General features: G+C 34.5%; 1 protein-coding gene across 2 annotated transcripts in view; it reads left to right on the forward strand.

The window, feature by feature from the left end:
• Positions 1-251: 251 nt before the first annotated feature.
• The window catches only part of PNPT1 (polyribonucleotide nucleotidyltransferase 1), a 41,161-nt gene continuing 25,344 nt past the window's right edge, over positions 252-16,068 (forward strand). The window contains exons 1-11 of one of the 2 annotated variants that reach the window (XM_019719732.3): positions 252-446; positions 5,641-5,701; positions 6,250-6,324; positions 7,047-7,152; positions 8,008-8,057; positions 8,671-8,734; positions 8,836-8,883; positions 9,839-9,952; positions 14,450-14,636; positions 15,541-15,592; positions 15,974-16,031. In XM_019719732.3, coding sequence (XP_019575291.3) covers positions 286-446; positions 5,641-5,701; positions 6,250-6,324; positions 7,047-7,152; positions 8,008-8,057; positions 8,671-8,734; positions 8,836-8,883; positions 9,839-9,952; positions 14,450-14,636; positions 15,541-15,592; positions 15,974-16,031 — 976 coding nt within the window. In that variant the 5' untranslated portion in view covers positions 252-285. The remainder of the gene's footprint in view (positions 447-5,640; positions 5,702-6,249; positions 6,325-7,046; positions 7,153-8,007; positions 8,058-8,670; positions 8,735-8,835; positions 8,884-9,838; positions 9,953-14,449; positions 14,637-15,540; positions 15,593-15,973; positions 16,032-16,068) is intronic. The other variant, XM_019719742.3, reaches the window with a different exon arrangement.

The following is a 16,068-nucleotide window of genomic DNA, read 5'->3' on the forward strand; positions in this document are numbered from 1 at the left end:
TAAACACATTATTCTAGGACTTTATTTTAAAGTATGATAGCAATAAAAAAAAGAAGAATTATTTTTCTGATTGCCTTCTATTGACGGATACTGAAAAACGACAAGCTGTCACATTCGCGTTCAGATATGTTTGACCCTCTCTAGTCTTCGTAGAAAGTGGCCAAGGTATCCCTGTCCCCGGGGTTCCGCCCGCACCACGGAAACGAAACTGCATCAGGCTCCGCCCCACAATCTGCAGAGTGAGCCAATCAGGGCGCAGCCCGGGCTGGTCGCGTGCCGGGTGTCATGGCGGCCTCCAGGCATTGCTGCTCGTGCCTCCGGCTCCGGCCGCTGGGCGATGGCCCCCTCCGTCTGCCAGGGCGGGATCGGGCACTCACCCAGTTGCAGGTGCGAGCACTATGGGGTGGCGTGGGGTCCCGTGCCGTGGCCGTGGACTTAGGCAGCAGGTAAGATGTGACGTGCGTTCTCTGTCCTTTCACAAGTCATCCTGTCCTGCTAGCCCAAGTACGTTCATCCCCCAGGGCAGGAGTCTAGCACCTCTGGTCTCTTTCCCCTCTGTTTACCCCAAACCTACATTCCAAATTTCCCTGTCCGGGTTGGAATCTGTCTCCCGGCACCCATCCACTTCCCTCCCTGTCGTCCAGTCTCCTGTCCTTTGCACTTGATCCACCCTCTTGCCCAGTTCTGGGCTTCCTTTCTCCAGCTAAGTCAGTCCAGCTGACTTCCATTCTCTTTACTTTCGGGGATTCCTAGGCTCCGAAATAGGAAACATTCCTTCTCGGGATAATGGGCTGACAATAGATGCTTACGTCATCCAGTTCGATTTACTGCCTAAAAGCGTGGCCCTGCGTATGAAGGGAAGGTAAACGTCAGTTTATTGAACACCCATTGTATGACACCCTCTTTTTAAATCTGAAGTAAAGGTACTATTACCCCATTTTATAGTTAAGAAAACAGAGACTCAGAAATGGTTAAGTAACTTTCTCAGAGTCAACAAAGCTAGTGCTATGAAACTAAGTGAATTTTGAACTCGTGTTTCTCTGCTACAAAGCCCATACTTTTCCCAGGAGTACTTTTGCCAGCATTCACGTCTAAAATAACTTTAAAAACTCGACTTGAATCATTTTTAAAATAATGAAACTGTGAACATTTACTTTATATATATGTGTATATATATACATATATATGTATATGTATATCTACATTTTACATTTTTTACATGTACTTTAAAAAACATTTTACCCTAGTTCATACAAAAAAACAGAAAAATCTGGTTTTGAATCCAGCATTCCTCCCTAACTTACTAAATGACTGATCTTAAACAAATTACCACTTTTTTATTTTGCAAAATGAAGAGACTGGACTAGACCAAGGATCTGCAAACAGTTTTCTGTAAGGGGCCAGATAGTAAATGTTTTAGTCTTTGTGGGCTGCATACTGTCACATATTTGTGTGTATTTACAAGCCCTTTAAAAAATGTAAAACTACATTCTTATCTGAAAAGCTGTGTAGAAACAGGCTATATACTCGTGGTTTGTTGACCCCTAGACTAGATGATCTCTAAGGCTCTTTCCACCTCTGGCATTCTTTGATTCTGATTTTTTGAAGGAGAGGATATCTCTTCCGTTCTTCAAGGACTGAACGTTCCTCTCTGAAGAAATGACCCAGAACATTTCATTCAACAGATACCTACTACCTACCATGTTTCCCTGAAAATAAGACCTAGCCGGACAATCAGCTCTAACGCATCTTTTGGAGCAAAAATTAATATAAGACCCAGTATTATTTTACTATAATATAAGACCAGTTCTGATGATATGATATGATATAATATGATATATGATATGCTATGATATAATATGATGTAATAAGATATAATATGATGTAATATAATACCGGGTCTTATATAATGTAATATAAAATAAGACTGGGTCATATTAATTTTTGCTCCAAAAGACGCATTAGAGCTGATTGTCCGGCTAGGTCTTATTTTCAGGGAAACATGGTATATGGTAGGCATTAGCGACTCAAAGCAACAAAATCAGCCCCTGCCCTCCAAATTTTCCATAAATGATTTACTTTAAATCTTTTATTCATTAGTCAACCTGGACCTATTTTGTAGCTAGTTCTTTTTAAACCTGTGTCATGTGTTGTAACAACTGGATTCATAAATAGCATACCTGCTGGGTAAATACATTTTTTTATCTTTGTTCTAAGCTTGTTGCTTTTAACATTTGTTGGGTGACTGCTGTGTACCATGCAGTTTATATTGTTATCATACGCATTCTTTGCAATGCCCTAGGAGGTTGTGTACTATTGTGGTAAGTGTTTTTTCAGTGTGTATTTAATACAGCAGTCTTTGAGACAACTGTTAAATTTTTTATTGAGACTCCACTACATATTGAGCACCGTATGAGGGAGTAAGATAAACACAAGTTCAGTCCTGGGAAAATCACTGTGGGAGAGGTATGGACAGGTTGCTAAGGGAGCACAGAGGCATATTTATCCCACCCTAAAGCTTGTCATTGAGGGTAAATCTTGAAGAGCAAGGAGAAAGGAGCCGAGAAAGTGGCAAGTGCAATTGCAGAGAGGTGACAGAGTGCATTTGAGTAGCTACAAATAACTTACTATGAATGGAGTAAGCTGATCTGTTTCAAACCCTCAGTAACCTCTTTTTGTATGTCTGCAGAAACTGGGAGATAAGGGTGACAGTGCTGCCTATTTCATATATATGTTAGCTTTATTAAGATATAACTCACATACCATACAATTTACCCACATAGAACGTACAAGTCAGTGGTTTTCAGTATATTCATAGAGTTTTGCGATCATCACTATAATCAACTTTAGAACATTTTCATCACCTAAGAAAGAAATCTCTGGCTCATTAGCAGTAACGTTCCATTTCTCCCCAAACCCCGTAATCCCAGGCAACCACTATTCTACCTTCTGTCTCTAGGGATTTGCCTATTCTGGGCATTTCATATAAATTGAATCATATGATATGTGGTAATTTGTGACTTCTTTCACTTCACATGTTTCCAAGGTTTATCCATATTGTAACATGTATCAGTACCTCACTCTCTTAATGGCTGAATAATATTCCATTATATGGATTATACCACATTTTGTTTATTCATTCATCAGTTGACAGACAATGGGTTGTTTCTATTTGGGGGCTATTATGAATAATGCTGCTATGGAAGTTCATGTGCAAATTTTTGCATGGACATATGTTTTCTTTTCTCTTGGGTATATTCTACACCTAGGAGTAGAGCTGTGGGGTCATATGGTACTTCTGTGTTTAACCTTTTAAGGAATTGCCAGATTATTTCCCAAAGCAAGTGTACCATTTTACACTTCCATCAGCAGTGGATGAGGGTTCCAGTTTCTCCACATCCTCACCAACATAGAACCAGCTTAGATTGTGTGAAGTAGTATCTCATTGTGGGTTTTTTTAATATAATTTTTTTTTTTAAATTACAGTTGACATTCAATATTATTTTATATTAGTTTCAGGTGTACAGCATAGTGGTTAGACATTTATATAATTTATGCAGTGATTCCTCTAATTAGTCTAGTACCTGCCTGGCACTATACATAATTATTGCAATATCATTAACTGTATTCTCTATGCTGTACTTTACATCCCCCTGACTGTTTTGTAAGTACCAGTGTATATTTCTTAATCCCTTCACCTTTATCACCCAGCTCCCCAAACCCCCACCCCTCTAGCAACCATCAGTTTGTTCTCTTTATCTATGAGTCTGTTTCTGTTTTGTTTGTTCATTTATTTTGTTCTTTAGATTCCACATAAAAGTGAGATCATATGGTATTTGTCTTTCTCAGTCTGACTTATTTCACTTAATATAATACCCTGTTGGTTCATACGTGTTGTTGCAAATGGTAAGGCTTCATTATTTTTTATGGCTGAGTAATACTCCATTGTATATATGTACCACATCTTCTTTCTCTAGTTGTCTGTTGATGGGCACTTACGTTGCTTCCATATCTTGGCTATTCTAAATAATGCTGCAGTGAACATAGGTGGGCATATGTTTTTTTGAATTACTGTTTGGGACTCCTTTGGATAAATACCCATAAGTAGGATTGCTGGGTCATAAGGTAGTTCTGTTTTTAATTTTTGGAGGAACTGTATAGTTTTCCTTAGTGGCTGTACCAATTCCCACCAACAATGCACAAGGGTTCTCTTTTCTCCGCATCCTTGCCAACATTTGTTTGTTGATTTATTGATGATAGCCATTTTGACAGGTGCAGGGTGATATCTCATTGTGGTTTTAATTTGCATTTCTGATAATTAGTCATTAAGCATCCTTTTTTTTTTTTTTAAGTTTCAGGTGTATTAAACAATATAGTGATTAGATATTCATGTACTTCACAAAGTGATAACCCCAATAAGTCTATTATCCATGAGCATCTTGGTCTATTGGTTGATTCTATATCTCATTATGGTTTTGATTTGCATTTCCCCACTGGCTAATGATGTTGAGCATATTTTCATGTATTTTTTGGCCATTTGTAGATTCTTCTTTGGAGAGACATCTATTCAAATCCTTTGCCAGTTTTTAAAATTGGGTTGTCTTTTTATTGTTGAGTTGTAAGAATTCTTATATATCCTAGATACAAGTCCCTTATCAGATATATATGATTTGCAAATATTTTCTCCTGTGGGTTTTCTTTCACTTTCTTTTTAAAAAAAAAAACAGACAGTTTTTTAAAAGCAGTTTTAATTTCACGGCAAAATCGAGGGAAAGTACAGAGATTCCCCACTTACCCCCTGCCCCCAAATGCACAGCCTCCCAATTATCTACACCCCCCACCTTTCTATCACTTTCTTAATGATATCCTTTGAAGCATGAAAGTTTTTAATTTTGATGAAGTCCCATTTATCTTTTTTCTTTTGTCACTTGTGTTTTTGATAACATATATAAGAAGACTTAGAAGTTTATGAAGATTTACTCCTATGTTTATTCCTAAGAATTTTATAGTTTTAATTCTCATACTTAGGTCTATGATCCATTTTGAGTTAATTTTTATTTATAGTATGAAGAAGAGGTCCAACTTACTAACTTTTTTGCATATGGATATCCAGTTGTCTCAGCACTATTGGTTGCAAGACTAGTCTTTCCCCCATTGACGTGTCTTGGTACCATTGTTGAGCACGAAGGTCTTTGTAGGCAATTTTTGAAGTATATATTTTGTCCTGAAAGCAATAGGGAAATTTTAAACGATTTTAAATAGGGAAATGATCCAGTCTGTGGGTTAAAAGTCTACTTTAGTCAACAAGGCAAGGGATGACGAAACTATATACTAAGATGGTAAATGGGAATTAACATTTAGGAAAAGAACTTCTTTACCCCTAAAATACTTTATTTCTCATTTAAATTACTCTTGTACCTTGGTTTCTATAATATATTTTCCCTTAAGCAGCTCTTAAATTCCCCTTGAACTTTTAATAATGATTACGAACTCTGTCCCATTTTTGTTTGTTTGATTTTTGCTGGGTGGGGTCCTGTGGGACTTGGTAACCTTTAATTCTTCTGTTAGAATCTTCTTTATTTTTTACTAAGCTGACTGATGACTTAAGTCCTTTTGTACTGAATTTTTATTTTTAAACAGAAAATTGGAAATATCCTCTGGAAAACTGGCCAGATTTGCTGATGGTTCTGCTGTCGTACAGGTAAAAAGTCCAGTTTTTTATACTGTCATCTTAAAAATGGTTGTAGAGACTGGCACTGAATAGTTTTACAACATCATATAACTTCTGAGAATTGTGGTGATGGTAATTCAGACCATTTCTAGACCTGTAAGATCTCTTCCAAACTTGGGGTCCTATTTTATTTCGTTAATAAATTCTATAATGCTTTTCTAGAGAAAGGACTTTACTGGTTTCTTCCATAGTAATACATGGAAAGTTTTTCTTTAAGTATAGCCTAAATTTCCTCATAAGAAATAGAAAATATAATTGGATGTGACTAAGCTGTCAGTGAGCATTTTTTCTTTTAATTCTATTGCTTTTGAAAAGCTCAATGACTTCTAATACAACCATGATCATGCGGAAGGGATCAAGATTGGACTGCTTGTGAAGAATTATTTTCATTGTCACTGGGTCATGGATAACAGTTTTCTTTCTTTGGGTTGAACTGGAGCAAGGATTCATTTAGTCACTACTTATATGTTAATATCTGGTTTTAAAAGAATTTGCAAGTATTGCTGTTTGTGTTTAAGTCAGGTGATACTGCGGTGATGGTCACAGCGGTCAGTAAAACAAAACCTTCACCTTCCCAGTTCATGCCTTTGGTGGTAAGTATTGGCTGATTTATCCAAACTATCATATAGCATAAATGTAGATTTTGTCATATTTTTGTCCAGTGTCTAGTGAATGTGAAACGTAAACTTCCCACAACAAATGATTTTCCTTAGTTGTTTGATACTGAGTAATTAAAAGAACTTAAACTGATTGCTTCATAACGAATTCTCATATTAGTTAGCATACTTCAGAATGTTCAGGTTCATAAGTTGAAAAGAATAGTTCAAGTGCATGAGTACTTTTGATGTTGAATAAACAATGAATCCATTGCTTCATAGGTTTCCCTTCAGTATGAGTCTGCAAGTATATGAGTATGTTTGCTGAAGAATGAAAAGTTCGTTACAATTTTATGGCATCTTTCTATTATGAATAAGGGGGAGATGCAGTTATATCTAACAGAGTTGATACCAAAAAGAAAATGTTCAACTTAACCAGAATAAGCTACTTTGGGGAGTAGTGAGGCTAGGTGGTCATCTGACTGCTAAGTGGTAGGCTTTTGAAAAATGAATTTGCTGAAACATTTCTATCAGCTCTCCTTTCCGTCAGTGATACAAAATGCTAAAAGTAAATAAAATATTCTCCACTCTTAGTCTGGAATATGTTGTTAGCTACCTCAGCAGAATTAGCGTCATCACAGTATAATAGTTCTTAGGGACTAGTTTGTTAACGACAAAAAGCAGTCAAATAAACTTCATTTTCTTCATTGCTACTTCAGGTTGACTATAGACAGAAGGCTGCTGCAGCAGGTAGAATTCCCACAAACTATCTTAGAAGAGAGATTGGATCTTCTGATAAAGAAATTCTTACAAGTCGAGTAATAGGTAAGATCTTAAGATAGAAGCATTAACCCTCCCTGATATGCCTGTTAATGTCTCTCTCTTCCATCTGTGTTCTATAATATCTCTTACATTTTCTTTCATTACATTAATACCGCCTAAGATTATTTACCTTCTGTATTCCCTCACTCAAACGTGGGCTCCATGAAAGAAAAAACTTTTTGTTCACTACTGAATCCCCTGTACCTGCTACACTGCCTGGCACAAAATAGGTATTCAGTAAATATTTGTTGACTAAGTGAATTAATCTTTATTGATCATATAAATCTCATGGCCCACACCTCTACTCTGTTGAATCTGTCCCTAGTCATTTTCATTTTCATGTTTAGCATAGTAATTCCCAAAAGCATTATATTCATCAGCTACTGAAATGTCTACAATCTTTCAAATCTTTGACATCCTTAAATATTGTGAGATTGTAGTTTATAGCTCTTCTACCCAGAAACTGCTAGTTTGTATATGTTTATATGCATTCGTCAGACACAATACCAAAGATTTTCTTTTGGTTTGCTATTGTTCTTAAGTCTCTTTCCTCTGCTTATATAACTGATACCTGTGAAATCAGAATAAAAAGTTGCTCCCCAATTTTAGAGGTATGTGCTTCTGCTCTGCTAATTTTTTGTTGTTAGGCCATGGTGTGTATTAATTGAAGCATTGACATTTGTCTTTGTCCTTTTCTGTAAATTAGTCTAAGGGGATTTTTTTTCTTTTTCTTTTTTTTTGACCTATTGAACAGGTAGCTATATTAATTTTTAGCCTGGTGTTTAATAGGGGGAAAGTTTTGAACTATAGAGCAACTTCTGTCAGGTCTATTTAATGTTTTCTTTTTTTTTTTGGCAGATCGTTCCATTAGACCTCTCTTTCCAGCTGGCTACTTTTATGATACACAGGTAGGGTTTCCTTTATGTTTATTTGTTTCTATCTCCATCAGTCAAAATTGTTTAATGAATCTCTATGATATACTTCCTAGGCTAAACATTACAAAGACCCATATACCTTAATTAAGTAACTATTTTATTTATTTGATAAAAATAAATGTGCCTTGCAAATATACCTTTGCAAGGATGTCACTGCCTCAAGAAATTATTTTCTTAAGTATAAGACATAGGCATGTTGTTGCAGTGTAAAGTAATTCATTAGTTTGTTTTGTTTGTGCTTACAAACAAGAGATAACAATATTTTTACATACTAGAAATTTACTGAATACTTTGAACATGCCCAGTATTGTAAATGCTTTACACAGAATATTTCCAATAATTTTTATAAGAACCTTTTAGGAATATGCTAGTATTTTTCCTTTTAAAGATGTGAAAACTCTTGACGCTTAATATAAGTCATTTACCCATGGTCAAGCATGTGGTTAAATGACAATCAGAATTAAGTGGTTTGACGACAAATCCCCTTCTTTTAACCATGTTTTAGGCCAAGATGTTAACTGAAATGATAATACTCCCAAATCAAGCATATTTTGTTAAGTGCTTTCAATTTTTTCCCTTGTACCAGGTCCTTTGTAATTTGTTAGCAGTAGATGGTGTTAATGAACCTGATGTCCTAGCAATTAATGGTGGTAAGTATAAACATAGAGATTAAAATTATCACTATTAATTTTTTTAAAAAGTAATGAAATACGTTTATTCAGCTTTTTTGTTTTTCCTTTCTTTTTTTAAGCTTCGGTAGCCCTCTCATTATCAGATATTCCTTGGAATGGACCTATTGGTAAGTTAGAATTTGAAAATAAGAAACAGTTATGATTTTTCCGAAAATAGTAGTGAGCATGCTATAGACAAGGACATAGATTTATTGACCCTGATTTATTATCTCATTATTATTATTATCTCATTACATTATTATTATGTTGAATTAGATGATATTCTAATACCTCTTTCAGTTCTTTGAGACATTTTCATCCTTGACTTGAATTTGTGTTTCTGATAACAATATGTAATGGTGTTCGAGATTTTGGGTCCTAAGATAATTTGATTTCTTATTTGCCTCTTCTGTTTGAGGACTAGGAAATTGTCAGAGTACATACTCTTTCAAGATAAACAAACATACGTTTGTATTTACTGCTTTTATCAGTTGTAATCATGCAATATAAAAACGATTCATCAAGTAAATAAGTATTAAGTGTCCTACATGCCAGATACTGAGCTAAGCACTGAAGGAACAAAGGCAGACTAGGCACCAGCAATTCAAAGACAAATGAGGCAGTTGTGGCTTTCAGTGTGAGTAAGGGAAACAAATAATTATATATAAACACTATTATAAAGGTGTAGTCAAAGTGCTAAGAAAAGAATAGAGAAGAATAAGTTTAGTCTTGTAAAATTAAGGCTGTCAGTGGGCTTCTCAGAGTCGTCAACATTTAAGCTGAACCTTAGTAGGATCAGATGGTAACCATTTGCCTTAGAAAAAAGTACAATCTAGGTCAGGAGAAGATCATGAGCATAATCACAGAGGTGTAGAAGAAATGGTGTATTTGAGCAACTCAGAGTGATCCAGGAAGGCAGGAAGGTAGGGTGGGGTAGGATATTCTGTGGGCCTTAAATACCATGGTAGCCATATAGACTTTATTGTGGTCACAGTTCAAGATAGCGGTTGAAGCCTTTGCTGGAATCGTGTCTTGAAAACTGAGTTTGTATTACACAATTGCCAATATTTTAATATATTTTAGGGGCAGTACGAATTGGCATGATTGATGGAGAATGTGTTGTTAACCCAACACGAAAAGAAATGTCTTCTAGTACTCTAAATTTAGTGGTTGCTGGAGCGCCTAAAAGTCAGATTGGTAAGTAGTTTAAGTACTATATATATTCTGGATTTTACTTACAAGTTCTTAAAAATGCATTTAATTTAAACTCTTTTTTTGTATGTGTGTTTTGTCTATTAGTCATGAAGATTTTTTTTTATTGGTGCCTTATTTTGGTAGTACTCTTGCTTTATATCAAACAGTACTTAGAAATATAGAATGTTATACAACTTTGACTGAAATATACAAAAACCTTTACCAAGATAATTTTAGTAATTATTTTTAGACCGAAAATAAAAGTTCGGTCTAAAATTAAAGTTCTAAATCTGGTAATAGATTGTTTTTATTAGTTTAAATATATTAATTTAGCTAATTGAGTCATTCTAAGCCTATTTGATGTCCTCTGAGAAACAAGGAACCTTTTTTGGGGGTGGAAAACTAGTAACAAAGTAGAAGAAATGCACTAGGTCACCTTCACTCCTTGTAACAAAAATGTCATAATTCTATGAATGAAAATCAGGGCCTGGTTCTATTGAAGAAGAATGGGCTTTAACAGAATGACCTGGGTTTGAAGCCTAGCATCTTCCACACATTAGCCATGTGACTTGACAAAATCATTACGGTCTCTTATCAGTTTATTCTTCTACATGACATTTGATGTCTGGGACTTTTTGACATAGGACCTTCTTACATGGTAACATTTTGACAGAATGTAAACTATTAAACTTTTAGTGCTTTTTAATTAATGTATGAAGCACTTCATTTCCAGCTTCTTTTGGATTTTTGGTCAGTAATGGAGTTAGAATTAGGTGCTGTACGATAGAACACATGTAACAGTTCTCTGTTATCTACATATTAGTTAGGGGTTGTGTTGTTAAACTAAGTAACAAGGCTTAACATGGGAATTTATCTTTCTCTCAGGTAAAAGAAATTCAAAGGTAATGAGTCCAGGACAGTTATAGCAGCTTAAGAAATCTAGATTCCTCTAGCTTTCTGCTCTATTCTCAAGATGTTGCCCTCATCTTCATGCTTATGAACTGGCTACCAGAGCTCTGGCCAGCTTATTGGACTTATAGGCAAGAGGAAGAAAAAGGAGGGGAATAGCCAAAAGGTGTGTGTGCCAGCTGAGTGAGTCGCCCTCCTTTTTGAGGAGTCTTCCTGTAAGTCCCCAAACGGCAGTTTCCCCTCACATTATATTCAGAAGTGTGACACATGACTACATCCTTAACTACCAGGGAGGCAAGGAAAAGGTTTTTAAATTCTTCCTCCAGAAGGAGGATTCATACTGTGGAGAACTGTCACAATGTAAAGAGGGTATTCCAAAGATTTGGGAAAGCTGTGAACAAGAGATCACCCCTACATTGTATTTGAGCATCTCAGAAAGGGCCATGAACAAAGGATTGGTTTACTGTTTAAAGTTCACTTGGTCCACATCTGAAATTTTTTTTGCTTAAAGTTAGTTTCAATTAGTAAATTGATTTGGCTACTTTACAGAGTTGTTGTGAAAATTAGAGTCAAGGTTTATAATACCCAGTAGGCATATCAGACAGTTACTATCTGCTATTATTAAGACACAGACATAGACTTGCTTCTAAATGGTCACATAGCCTCTATTGGCCTTAGAGTTTAGCCACTCTAATTTTAAATAGATGTTGTAGGAATGAACTAAGGATCTTTACTGTATGTATGGCATGCCATAGAAACTCTATAGGTAGCCTTTGAGCTGTATATCCTCAACTGTTGCTTTCTAGGTGGAAGAATGAGACTCTAAAGAGTGCATAAACCATCGGAGGACAGCCTTGAGTAATTAGAGGGAGACTGAGAGTGATTCAGAACCAACCTGTAAGGAGACTGGTTTCAGAAATTACCCTGCTCCATTTTATGATTTTTACATCACTATTTCCATGAACATATTAGCCAGCTCTCTGTGGTTTCATAAAGGTGCACCAAATATACATCTGACCCTATGTTCATGTTAAAGTTAATATTGGGTCCAAATCAAGTACCACCATCATGGAACTTATGGAATACAAAAATAGAAAAAAGTAATTGTGACCATTTCATTATTAAAATATTTAGTAATCCAAATCTTTAAAGTATGACCTTTTTGGGGCAAGAATAATTTCTTTGTGCTGTCAGCTACTAGATTACTTCAGCAGCCATTATTCTGTACAGTGCTATTTAGATGCTAATTTTCAACTGGTACATTTAATATCACTAATCTCTCTGTGTATACGAAGACATAATTCAGGAAAAAGTATACCAGTAACAACTTTTAAGAAGAAAATTGTATCTAGAATTCTCATAGCTTAAACTAAGCTCAAAAATCCTTTATCTTTAACTACTGAAAATGATTAACAGCTTAGAGCAATCATTTTAACAAGCTTTTTTGTTTAAATTTTTACCACTATGGTAGTGCTATCCAATAGAACTCTCTGGAATGAAGGAAATGTTTTATATCCGAATATGTGGCTGCTGAGTACTTGAAATGTAACTGGAGAGATGAGACCGAGGAACTGAATTTTTAATTTTATATAATTTTAATTGATTTAAATACAAATAGCCATATTGGGCCAGTAGTTACCATACTGGACAACACAAATCTATAGACTCAAAACTATAAGGAATTTTCTTCTAAAGCATTTTTTAAAGTGAATTGCTTTAAAGTTTAGTTGGTGAAACAAAGTTTATTTAAGGAATATTCAGTTTCTTTACCATATCCTTTCATATTCTCTTTTTAAAATTAATTTATTGAAGTGTAATTTACGTATGTTAAATTACATTTTTTAATATCTCCAATTTAATTCTGTGAAAGTGAGAGGGGATGTTAGGGGAATACAGATGAGTAAAAGAATATAACTATCTCAGTATCATGGTTATCAGAGGAAGCATATTCATTCCTCAAATGAAATACTGAAACCTTAGTTTCCTTTACCCTCCCCCATTTATAACATAATTGTTTTAGAACAGTTATATATTTAGAACCATAACAGGCAGTGATATAATTTTTGCTTTTGCTTCAGCCATCAAACAATTTAGAAGAGAAGAAAAGTGTATCTACTCACATTTTGCCATATTCTTAACATGGTTTACTTAACATGGCTTCTTCCTTCATTATTTCCTTTCTGTTTAGAGAACTTCCTTTACCATTCTTGGTCTGCTGATGACCAATTTTGTTAGTTCTCCTTCCTTCATCTAAGAGTCTTGATTTACCCTTCATTCCTAAATATTTTCACTGGGTATAGGATTCTGGATTAACAGTTCTTTTCTTTCAGCAGCTGAAAAATATTATACCACTTCCACCTGGCCTTCCTAGTTTCTGATAACTGATGTTATTTGAATTGTTTTTCCCGTATGGGTAAAGAGTCGGATTTCTATGGTTGGTTTCAAGACTTTTTTCTTTGTCTTTGGTTTTCAGAAGATTAATTATGATGTTTCCTTCTTTGAGTTACCCTTTGTAGGGTTTACTCAGGTTCAATCTATAGGTTTATGTCTTTGCCAAATTTGGGGAGCTTTCAGCTATTTTTTCCCCCCCCAGGACTTTTCAGTCCTGCCATCTTTCTCTGTCCAGGACTCCAGTGACACCAATGTTAGATCTTCTGTTATAGTTTGACAGGTCTGATGCAATTGTTTCAATTGATTGATGAAATTCCAACTCATAAAGCACATAAGGAGATTTTTATTTTCATTCTAGTTTATACCTCGAAGTCTTAGAAGTGACTTTTTAGATAATAAGTCTTAATGACATGATGTGATTAAACTATTAGATATGATGCTAACTATGCATTACGTGATCTTTGACTTTGTACAAGTTGAAAAATGCCAGGAATGACACACAAGTTGGCAGCACTTTATTCAGCCTTGTAGAAACCAAAGATAAAGCTGAATAACAGATTTTAGTGAGATACCATGCTAAAAGCCCACTTTGAGCTACCCTGTTTTACATAGGAGTTTTACTATTACAAAACCATTAAGAGCAACCTTTTTGTGGTAGCAGCTAGTGTCTTTTAAATGGCTTACTTTAAACAATGTCACTGCAAAGATTTTTCCCACCTGTGCAAGAATTAGATAATGTGACAATGACAGAATTAAGTGGAAGGTCACATCAAATACTTGCTAAACAGGAAATATTTATTGGACACCTACTGTGCTGATATTTTAAAATTTTATTTTAAGCACATATTCAGAATCAATGCAATTGTATACTTTAACAGGTAAGATTTTATGGTGTTTGAATTATATCTAATAAAGATGTTATAAAAAAGTATATATAATTTCTTGTTTTTTATGAGAAATCCCTCATTTAATTTAAGAAAACTATAAACCTAATTTCAAATATCAAAGTTTCTTTATTCATTTACTGCTGTTTACATTTTGGAAGTATGTTGATTCTGAGGAAAAAAAAGGTGGATATACTATTAATAAACAAAATTGATCCATAGAATTTATGTCATGTCATGTTATTTGAAAATGCTATATTGGTGAAATGTTCAAGAGCAATCTTTTTTTTTTTTCTTTCTTTCTTTCTTTAAATAGTCATGTTGGAAGCCTCTGCAGAGAACGTTTTACAGCAGGACTTTTGCCATGCTATCAAGATGGGAGTAAAATACACACAACAAATAATTCAGGGCATCCAGCAGTTGGTGAGAGAAATTGGTGTTACCAAGAGGACACCTCAGAAGTTATTTATCCCTTCGCCAGAGATTGTGAAACACACTCATAAGTAAGAACATCTGTATAAAAGAAACTATGAAATTGTCACCAGATTTAATTTTCTCTCAGAAAAAAAAACTTCCCATGTCCATATATTACTTCTTAGATAGCACCCTTCTGTTTTAAGAGTCACTGCCAAAAATACCAGTGTAATGCATTAAAAATGATAAACCCAAATACCTCTTCAATGATCTAAGTTTGAATCTCAAATGAAAAGGGGAGTGAGTTTATTGGTCAAGATTCAGATAATCCGCCTATCTATCTGTGTCAAGGAAAAAAAGAGAATAAAGCATATTTGAACATCTAGGGAAACTGGTGAGGTTCTTGAAAAGAAATCAAGTGTAACCACCATTATATGCCCAGTGCTTAGAACAATGTGACAATACTTAGTATATAGCACTTAGTATCACACTCAGTAAATGTGAATGAATCACCAGAAAATTATTTCATTTTATTTGAAATAAATTGAAAAAGTTAATATTTCCCTTAGTATCAGTCTCATAGCCATCGGTCAGATTCAAGTGTTAAATAAACTGTTACATAAAGTGCTATATAAACAAGAGTTGCCTGAAATAACAGCCAGAATGGATAGAACATAAAAAAGCAAGAAATTAAAAAGACACAGAGTGTGTAAGAAAAATCTAAGGTGAAGTAAATTGAACAATTAAGAAGGCAGGCATAATACCATGTATGAGTGATTCCCCTGAAAGGTGAGGAGAAAGAAATTTGTGTTCTGTATCATCCAAATGGTAAACAGATTAGCGATGTTAAAGAGCAATAAATACATTTTTTAATTTTTTATGAAATGTTTATTAAATATTTTAGCTTATTGTTAAATATTTCAGTTTTATTTGTAATATACACTACCTCATGGTTCCAAATATTATCCTGATGTTTTTCTTGTCTTAAAATAGACTTGCCATGGACAGACTCTATGCAGTTTTTACTGACTATGAACACGATAAAGTAGGTATACCTGGATTTTGTCTTATGTAATTGTTCTAGGAATTCTTTTTTGTCATAACTCCCATAAATTGTTTATGAATGTTAGTCCTATTTTTATGAAAAAATCTCTAAACAGAAAGCTATACAAAAGCCTAGCTGTTTGTTTCTCCATTCTACTTTTGTTGATTAATACAAGTTTTAGGGACATGTGTTAATTTATTTGAATGATTCAGAAACAGGTAATATTTCTTTTAAATCAATAGCCAGTTCTAATCTTTTAAAGAATACTACCATTAGAGAAATCTGAGTAGTATTACAATGTGTTAACCGTAAAGTAATTTAAAAATAGGAATGTTAAACTTGGCATGTGTATATTAGAACTGAACCTCAACTTTCTTTTAGGTTTCCAGAGATGAAGCTGTTAACAAGATAAGATTAGATACAGAGGAACAAGTAAAAGGTATTTTTTTTTTTTTTTTTTTATAAAATCTTTAAAG

The sequence above is a fragment of the Rhinolophus sinicus genome, chromosome 2 (assembly GCF_057876585.1).
Source record: "Rhinolophus sinicus isolate RSI-liver-muscle chromosome 2, RSI-T2T, whole genome shotgun sequence".
Classification (NCBI taxonomy): domain Eukaryota; kingdom Metazoa; phylum Chordata; class Mammalia; order Chiroptera; family Rhinolophidae; genus Rhinolophus; species Rhinolophus sinicus.